This window comes from Peromyscus californicus, unplaced genomic scaffold (genome assembly GCF_007827085.1).
Source record: "Peromyscus californicus insignis strain IS unplaced genomic scaffold, ASM782708v3 Scaffold_4__1_contigs__length_199733344, whole genome shotgun sequence".
Lineage (NCBI taxonomy): Eukaryota > Metazoa > Chordata > Mammalia > Rodentia > Cricetidae > Peromyscus > Peromyscus californicus.
Genome location: NW_026294562.1, coordinates 48,794,532 through 48,804,138, shown reverse-complemented (window position 1 = coordinate 48,804,138; position 9,607 = coordinate 48,794,532). Strand labels below are relative to the sequence as shown.

General features: G+C 36.0%; 1 protein-coding gene and 1 pseudogene across 1 annotated transcript; both read left to right on the top strand.

The window, feature by feature from the left end:
• The first annotated feature begins 425 nt into the window (after positions 1-425).
• On the top strand, positions 426-1,354 carry LOC128123757 (olfactory receptor 5B12-like). Its single transcript, XM_052760070.1, is given in 2 exon segments — positions 426-948; positions 951-1,354. Coding segments are annotated over 2 exon segments (924 nt in total). The 5' UTR covers positions 426-428.
• A 5,474-nt stretch (positions 1,355-6,828) lies between these two features.
• Positions 6,829-7,615, top strand: LOC128123756 (olfactory receptor 5B12-like; annotated as a pseudogene).
• The last annotated feature ends 1,992 nt before the right edge of the window (positions 7,616-9,607 follow it).

The following is a 9,607-nucleotide window of genomic DNA, read 5'->3' as shown; positions in this document are numbered from 1 at the left end:
TTAAATATGCTTTGTTGCTAACATAAACTAATTGCAGTTTACTACATTGTTAATGCTTCAAAGCAAGACTTTGATATTCCTTTAGACAGGTATGTTTGTAAATTATGCAAATAACAAGTCCTTTCTTGCTTACTGAAATAAATAAGTATTATCATTTACCTAAAAACTGAAATAAGACATAGACATATAATAGAGAGTACTATTGAGAGCAAAGAAATGACAATTTCCATTTGTTCCATTTCCAGATGATTCCACATAACACCTTTCCACATATAATTCAGTTTAGGCTCCTTCACATTGGATAGGATGCTGACATGTGAGTAAGAGAACTTGATTACACTTAAAATCTTATGTTGAGGTCCAAATATACTAATTTTTCATTTCTGCTTTTCATACTAGGAGCCTGTCATAATTCCCAAATAACACTGATGCAGAATATTTCAGAAGTGTCTGAATTCATTCTAGTGGGATTAACAGATGCCCCAGAGCTGCAGGTCCCTTTATTTGTCATCTTCACTTTCATTTATTTGATCACGATGTTTGGGAACCTTGGGATGATTGTGTTGATTCTGCTGGACTCCCGACTCCATACTCCCATGTACTTTTTCCTCAGTAACCTCTCCTTTGTGGACTGTGTTTATGCTTCAGCTGTCACTCCTAAGGTAATAGAAGGGTTTCTCACAGGAGATAAGATCATATCCTACAATGGATGTGCTGCCCAGATGTTCTTCTTTGCAATGTTTGCTATCATTGAAAGTTTCATCCTGGCCTCAATGGCCTTTGACCATCATGCAGCAGTGTGCAAACCCTTACATTACTCTACCACTATGACAACTACAATGTGTGCCCTGCTTGTTGCTGGTTCTTACATGAATGGAATCTTGCAATCTTCCATCCATGTGTCCTTTACTTTCCACCTCTCCTTCTGTCATTCCAATGTGGTGAATCACTCTCTCTTTCTTGCTCTGATATCTATAAAAATGAAATGGTGCTTTTCATGTTGGCAGCATTTAATGTTGCTTTTACCTTATTGGTTATCCTTACCTCTTACCTACTTCTTTTTGTTGCAATCCTGAGGATGCATTCTACTGAAGGCCGAAAGAAGGCCATCTCTACCTGTGCCTCCCACCTCACCACCGTTTCCATCTTCTATGGCACAATTATCTTCATGTACTTACAACCCAGCTCCAGTCATTCCATGGACACTGACAAAATTGCATCTGTGTTCTACACCATGGTCATCCCCATGCTGAACCCTCTTGTTTACAGCCTCAGGAACAAAGAAGTCAAGAATACATTCAAGAAAGTTGCTGGAAAAGCATTATCTTCCCTGGGATTAGTCAATTTACTGTAAAATGTTTGAAAATGATATGTAACTTCAAGTTACTTTGTCTATAAATAGTTTAAATGTAGTTATTTAGTGACTTTAATTTTTCTGAGTATATATTTCATAGGTGAGTCTTCTATCCTTTCCTTTTGGATTCTAACTATGGACAGCAAATTTTGCATATTTTATTATAGAAATTAGGCATTTCAATTTTGATATTCAATACCTAATACTACAGCACATCTGAACTACTGTTGTATAATTATTTGTTCTGAATTGAGACATTGGCTTCTTGAGAGAGGAAGGAGCTTATATGTCTCAGGAAATAAATAAACACCACAAAGCTCACGTTCACATCTTCTCCAATCACCTTTAATACTTTGATAAGGTTAGGATTATTCTTTCATGTTCTGTGTTGTTGATGTTTATTCAGGTCATTTTCCCTGGAAGACAATTCTTTAGGACATTGCATTTTAGGGAAGATATACAGTTTTGACCTTACATATTGTCTCTGTTTTTATAATGACTTCTAAGCATGTCAACTTCTCTTGTTGGCTATGTCTCTGATACAAGATTCTAGGCTGCCTTGGGCTTTGTGGCCTTGATAAGACTTGAGAGTTGGTGATTGTATGAGTAGCTGAGGTTCCAGGGACTCATCAAGATTTGTAGCCATACAGATGTGTGGCCCTTGCTAGGCCTGGGGTTCGGATATAATGCAGCTGATCTGGACCAAGGAGATTCATTAGCCTGTGGAACACATATAGGATTTGTCTAAGGCGTGGAGATTGAATGTTGCTTAAACAACTAAAATGGAAGAAGAAGGGAGAGAAACAGAAACACATGTGTGGCTATCGTTTCTCTGAAATAAAGTGGAGCCAGGATCAAGTGAGTTTCAAAGGCATGGAAAAAGAGTGAAGGAAGGGGACACTCCCTGGCAAACAGCCCCCAGACTAGGAGGCCTGGAGTGTAAGAGAATGAAAGGAGAGCAATGTAGCCTACCTAGGTATGCCCAATTTCTTCCTTTTTTTCAAATGGCTGGTCCGCTTCTTTGAAAAATATGAGTATATTTCATTTTTCATTATTTCTTTGAGAATTTCATGGATCAGTACTGCCTTTTTATCATTTCCATCCCTCCATCTTTCCCTTTAACTTCTTTCTTGCCCCCAGTCCCTCACAAATTCATGACTTCTTCTTCTTTAATTTAATGCAAATATGTATATCGTACATGTACATATATATATATAAACTATTGAGTCCATTTAGTAGTGCCTATATGTATACATGTACAAATATACATATATATGTATGTGTAAAAATATGTGTGTATGCATATATACATTTGAGGCTGAACTAGATTGCATAAATATATTATGCATAATATATAATGTATATTTATAAATATAAACATAATACTTATATGTAAATATAAATATATAGACATCTAGGCCTGACCACTTGGCACTGGTGCAGCAGGTAAATTTCCTGTGTCCTGTCTCACCTGTGCTCAGAACAAATCTCTCACCTGTAGTCTCACAGCCTTTTAAAAATAATCACTCAGAAGTTTATATTAATTCCAACTGCTGGCCATTAGCTCAGGCTTACTACTGACCAGCTCTTACACTTAAACTCAGCCCATTTCTGTTAATCTATATTTTGCCACATGTTCCATGGCTTTACCTGTGTGCCATTACATGCTGCTTCCTGGATGGCGGGCTAGTTTCTCCTGACTCAGCTTTCCTCTTTCCAGAATTCTCCTTGTCTGCTTATTCCACCTATATTTCCTGGCTGGCTACTGGCCATTCAGGGTTTTATTAAACCAGTATAAACAATCATTATCCCATTGCAGATTGGAAATCTATTTGGGGACTTGTCACAGAAGAAAACTTCTTCTCTCAGTAGCAATTTCCATTTCTTATTTGTAATTTATATAACAATTGCTACTGCAAATTTTAGCTGACTAATAAGTAATAATTCAACTTTACCTTTCTGAAATAAGATACAGAAGTAGAGGGGAAAAAATCTGATTCTTCATCTTTCAGATAGCAGTCTGAGAAGCTTGTGTTTCCATCTTCTAGTTGTATCATGATTCTTGGTATCATTGAACCCAAATTATATATATCATGGATGTGGTCCAATTTTCCTTTTTTTTTTATTCAGCCATGTCTTGTACTATACAATTTGTATGTCCTTCATTCTTCAGTTAAGTTTATTCAATGTATTTTATTGTTCTTATGTTATTTACTTAATTTCCTGTGTGAATTATAATTTATTAATAAAGAGAAAGACAGTTGAGCCTGTGTTCATTATTTTTTCTTGCAACTTTTCAGAATTTGTTAGTTATAATGAATTTTGTCAGTAGAGTTCTAGTATTTAGTGTTTTAAGATAGTGCTAGAAGGGCATGGGAACCTTTATTTTTCCCTTATTTGGCAATATAAAATGCACACATGTATCAGAATATCACATTGTGACCTACAAATTGGTGCAAACACTATGTGCAGATAATTTTTAATGACGTAAGAGAGGAGAACAAGAGATGGCCCAGGGATTAAGAGCACCTGTTACCTTGAAGAGAACCAGGGTTTGGGATCTAGCACCTACATGACAGCTCACAACTCTTTATAACTCTGGTTCAGAATATTATTCTGGCTGCAAGGGCACCAAACACAAAAGTAATGCCAGTTGTATGTGCAGGCAAACACTGAAATGCAGAAAATAAAATAAATATTTTAAAATATATTTTGAAAGAAAGAGTAAGGGGGAAATTATATTAAGGGTGCTGTGGTGAGGTAAATAGTTTTATTATTTATAGTAGTAAACAATGCCCTGAGATCATCTCACATTCTTTTGGACAAAGGAAACATTGTGTGAGGACTTATATTGCTGAACTTGAGGCATTACTGAGATTTCTTTTTCTTTTTCTTTTTCTTTTCCTTTCTTTATTTTTTCTTTCCTGCATGACCCAGTAGAGTAATGGAAGATTTAGTAATGAGAGGTTCTCTCATCTGAGTTTTATTCTCTGATGTCCTCATAAACATTCTTGGAATATATAAGAAACTACAAAAGTTTGTGATGAAGGACCAATATGGGATTACAAGAAAAAAAAAAAACACATTTGCCACTATGTCAATGTGTCCCCTGAAATGTGTGATAAGATTGCTCTCTCTGACTTAATATTTGCAGGAGAACAAGTCCCTGTGACATACCACAGCAGAGTTCTACATGTGTGGAAGACAATCTTTCCTGGTTATGTACATTGGATGAACTGTCTTGACATGAAGTGATCCATGTCCCACCTTTGTACCACTGCTTGTCTGTTCCTAATACAACAGTAAGTATCACAACATTGTGCCACCATAGTTTATCAGAAACATGAAAGAAGATGGAGTGCCTGGTCATTTTCATTTTACAAATGAAACCAAAATGTAAAAAGAATGACAAGACTGGAAAATAGGTGTAACTACATACAGACAATTATTCTACCCATCTTATCATTTTGGTCTACTGCTACCTCTGCACTTTGGGTATGTTGACAGCCTCCATGTTCCATGTTCATGACCATCAGGTCCTGGAGTAAATGTTGTTAAAAAGAAACTGGTGGTATTCCAAAGTTTTTTGTGTTTTTAATGTTTTATGGATTAGAAATATGAAAATTATTGTTCCATCTTTGAATTTTAACCTTGGCTTTTGTTTAAGAGAAGGGGTACATCATCTCTCACATTGAATGTGAATGGAGACTAGTACAGAGAATTGAGAACTTGTCAAGAGTCTAGAACATAGCAATTTCTATATCCATTTGATATGTTAACTGTTAGGCTTTCTTCATGAATGGTTTAAACTAAAACCATAAATTTAATGTTAGTATCCATGAAGAGATGAGATATTATCTAGACAGAAATGAATCCAATGAACTGATTTATAAATATTAGCATTTTCTATACTTTTGAAAAAATATTCTTCTTTATGACTATATATATATATATATATATATATATATATATATATATATATATATATAGTCTAATAAGGTAGGAATGACTTTAACCTTGCTATTGTTTAAGAGAAGGGTTACATCGTCTTTTATATTGAATGTGAAGGTAACGTATTTCAGAAAATTTAAAAATTCTCAAGATTCTATACTCAAGATTCTTAAACCTGAAATTCTGTAAGGTTGAACAATCCTATTTCTAATGTAGCCAGAGCAACATTGTGAGAGGTCATCCTAGCCAGCATAAAGGTGAGTATAAGGATATACACTTAACACAGCCTGACTGATGGAACAAAAATGAGAAAAGTAAAAATGTAACTATTTTTTCTTCCCCTATTCTAAAAACTCCCAAACATAAAATAGTAGCCTATGTGGAAATTGAAGATTTCATAAAGTAAAAACAGCTAAATCTTCACTACAGCTCTTTGAAAATTCCCCTTTTAATTTTTGAGGTACAACAAAGTATCATTAGTAAGAGTATGGTAAAGAGATTCTACATTTCAGCTCACCAGTGTGAAAGGGAAGAGTCTAGTGAACAGACTTCATAGAGAAAAAGTGGGTCTCTAGGGAACAGACCAAATCATCGTCAAGTTACAGGTAGTAAGAAAAAGGAAATCTGGTGCTATAGCTCAGTGGTACAGCTTTTGATTAATATGAGTAGTCTGTGAGTTTGACTCCAATGACAGCAATATCAAACAGGGATACAAATCGCCGGGCGGTGGTGGCACACGCCTGTAATCCCAGCACTCGGGAGGCAGAGCCAAGCGGATCTCTGTGAGTTCGAGGCCAGCCTGGGCTACCAAGTGAGTTCCAGGAGAGGCACAAAGCTACACAGAGAAACCCTGTCTCGAAAAACCAAAAAAAAAGGGATACAAATCAAAAAAATCTGCTTAGAGGGATTTATTACATATGGAAAATGAACTGAACAGGTTTTGCCTGCATCATATACTAAAGTGTGACTGCCTGAACCTACACTTAAGTTTCTGCTACTTAAGCATTCAGTGGACATTTTAAGCAAGTGTTTACCAGTTATTTCAAGTAGAATAAAATAGTATTATGCAGATTACTATAATAAAGAACATCATAAACCAAGAAAGCTGAAATGAGTCCCAGAGTTGTAACTTTCTCAGAATTTTCCAGTTGTATTCAGCAATGAAGTTCTGATGTTCATCTATGTCTTACTCATCATTGTCCTATACTGAATTCAGGTGATGTTCTTTCTCAGTAAACAAGGCACTGATATATGCATAATAGACTGTGTCCGTGGTTCAGATCTCAAAGAAGTATTCACCTAGCATAACATCTCATTTTCTAATCTTCTCCTAGGTACCTGTCATGATTCCCAAGTGACATTGATGGAGAATATTTCAGAGGCCACTGAGTTTTTTTTTTCTTGTGGGATTAACAGATGTCCCAGAACTGCAGATCCCTTTATTTATCATTTTCACTCTCGTTTATTTGGTTACAATGGTTGGGAGTTTGGGGATGATCATGCTGGTTCTGCTGTACCCCTAACTCCACACTCCCATGTACTTTTTCCTCAGTAACCTCTCCCTGGTAGACTGTGCTTATGCCTCAGCAGTCACTCCCAAATTAATAGAAGGGTTTCTTACAAGAAAAAGGACCATAACCTATAATCCATGTGCTGCCCAGACATTTTTTTTGTAGCCTTTGCTGTCACTGAGTATTTCATCCTGGTCTCAGTGGCCCATGACCGTCAGGCAGCAGTATGTAATCCCCTGTACTACACACCACCATGACAAGTATCACATGTGCCCTAATTGTATCTGTTTCCTACATTTTTGCACTTTTGCAATCCTCTATCAACATTGCCTTCACTTTCCACCACTCCTTTTGTCATTCAAATGTAATTAATTACCTTTTCTGTGACATTCCCCCATGGCTGGCTATTTCTTACTCTGATAAGTATATAAATGAGATAGTTTTCTTTACATTAGTATCATTTGATATTGTTTTCAGTATCTTAGTTATCTCCAACACTTACCTACTTATTTCAGTGGCAATCTTGAGTAAGCACTCAACTGAGGGCCTAAAGAAGGCCTTCTCTCCCAGTGCATCCCACCTCACCACTGTTTCCATTTTCTTTGGGACAGTCATCTTCATGTACTTACAGCCCAGCTCCAGTCATTCTATGGACACTGATAAGGTGAAATCTGTGTTCTACACTATGGTCATCCTCATGCTGAATCCTCTTGTCTACAGCCTGAGAAATAAAGAGGTTAGGGCTTCATTGAATAAGGTTTTTGGCAAAGCAAAGTCTTCACAGGTCCTGGACAGATAATTATAAACTCTTTGCAAACTCCCTAAAGCTTCCATTCAAAACTCTTCCTTTTGGGATATTTTCATTGTAATTACTTTTGTCTTTAATATCTCAGAGCATATATTTCATCCATAAGACATTTCCTCATGCTTTTGGGATATGACTAAGTTAGAAGAATCTTTGGATGTCTTGAATTAAATTTGAGATCAAGTTTTTAATGGTAAATATTACAGGCTATCACACTGACATTTGCTGGTGCCAGAGTTGTTTTTTTCAATGCGTAGAATTCAACATAACTCCCTGATTCTTTTATGAACTTAAAGAAACCATTCTCAGACATCAGTGCTCTTAAGTGTCACCTTAAAAGATTATCCAAAAACCTCATTCAAGATAATCATAATCTCTATATTTATGGCAGCATACAATTATCTATGGTATGCTTCATCATAATCCATATTTTCTTGATTCTTGGCCTTAAAATTTCTAAAACTGGGTCTGATAAAGAGCAGCATGCAATCAAATTTTACTTTCCTTCAATTGTAGAAATGTAACATATAGTTAGGGAAATAGAAACTCACCAAAATTTTGATCCATGGCTACTTGTTACTAAATCTTGGACATATGTTTAATAATGCCAAAATCAATGTTCACAGATGCATCTCCTGTAAAATATACTCTTTATTTTTAAATAAATATTACTAATGAATTCATAAGACTAGAACATATGCCTGCATTATTTTCAAAATGATATAATAAAGTTGAAAACGAATTCAAATTCTCCCCATCCTACTAACTTTAAATTTGATTTTTAAAAGTCTTTGAACTCAAAATCAACAGTAAGCAGAGATCTTATCAAAAATTCTTCATGGGATTGTTATAATATTGTTGGTTATCCAGATTAATTTAATAAAGCAAATCAAACCATAGACAAGCTGTAGTTTTTAATAAGGTAAAATGTTCTATGACACTGCAATGTTTATTTTTGAATTTTTGTTCCTTCTCCTATGTCAGTACTGTTACCCACTACCAGACTTAGTTTTTCATCAAAATCACCAAATGGTCATCCAATGAAATAAATTAAAATTATTAAATAACTAAGTAATTAAATAAATAAGATCTATATTAGTGGACCACTACATAAGAAAATAAATAAATGAGTAATGTGTATGAGGAAGTAAAAACATGCATGTTTAATCATCAGACTGGATCTCTAGTGGATGGCCAGAAGAGTAAAAGGCTGCATATTTTATCTGCTTGGAGAAGTAATATCTCTAAGTACACTCCATGGTGATCTCTCTTCTCTTTTTACACTGAAGTGTAAACAGTGCACTTGTTCACTACCTACATCCACAACTCATTTCCCAGTCCATAGTCCACTTGATATTCTGCAGCTGGCTGTACGGTTCTGAAACCTAAAAAAAAAAGAAGAAGTGAATAGACCAAGATGATAAAGATAATTATTGCCATCCTACAGAAGGACCTCTATCAGGAAATAGAGAAGAAAGTGTCCACTGGCTACTCTCCACTGCCTGATGACTTATAATGGATATTATGCAGTATAGTTTGCAACAGACTGTACTGTTCTAAACCCAGGCAAATGGAATTGAGCCCTACATTTATGATATGGAACACCTATGTGGTGATTTATTGTGACCCCAATATACTGTGTCCTCCAATAAATCTTGCCTGGAAATCAGAGGAAAAAGCCAGCCACTATATAGATGTCAGGCAGTGGTAGTACACGCCTTTAATCCTATCATTTGGGAGCCAGGGTTATGTCTGGATCTTTGTGAGTTCAATGCCACATTGGGAACAGTACCAGGCAAGGTGATACACACCTTTAATTCTTTCACTGACCATAGAGGTCTGGAGTCTGTACAGAGAGACAGGAAGTTACAGAGCTGGGCAGGGATAGGAAGTGATGGAGCTGGGCTGAGAGAGCAAAGGAGAGAGCAGAGCAGAAAGGCATGTAGGTGTGGGTATACAGGAAGTAGCTCTTTTTAGAAGCTGCAG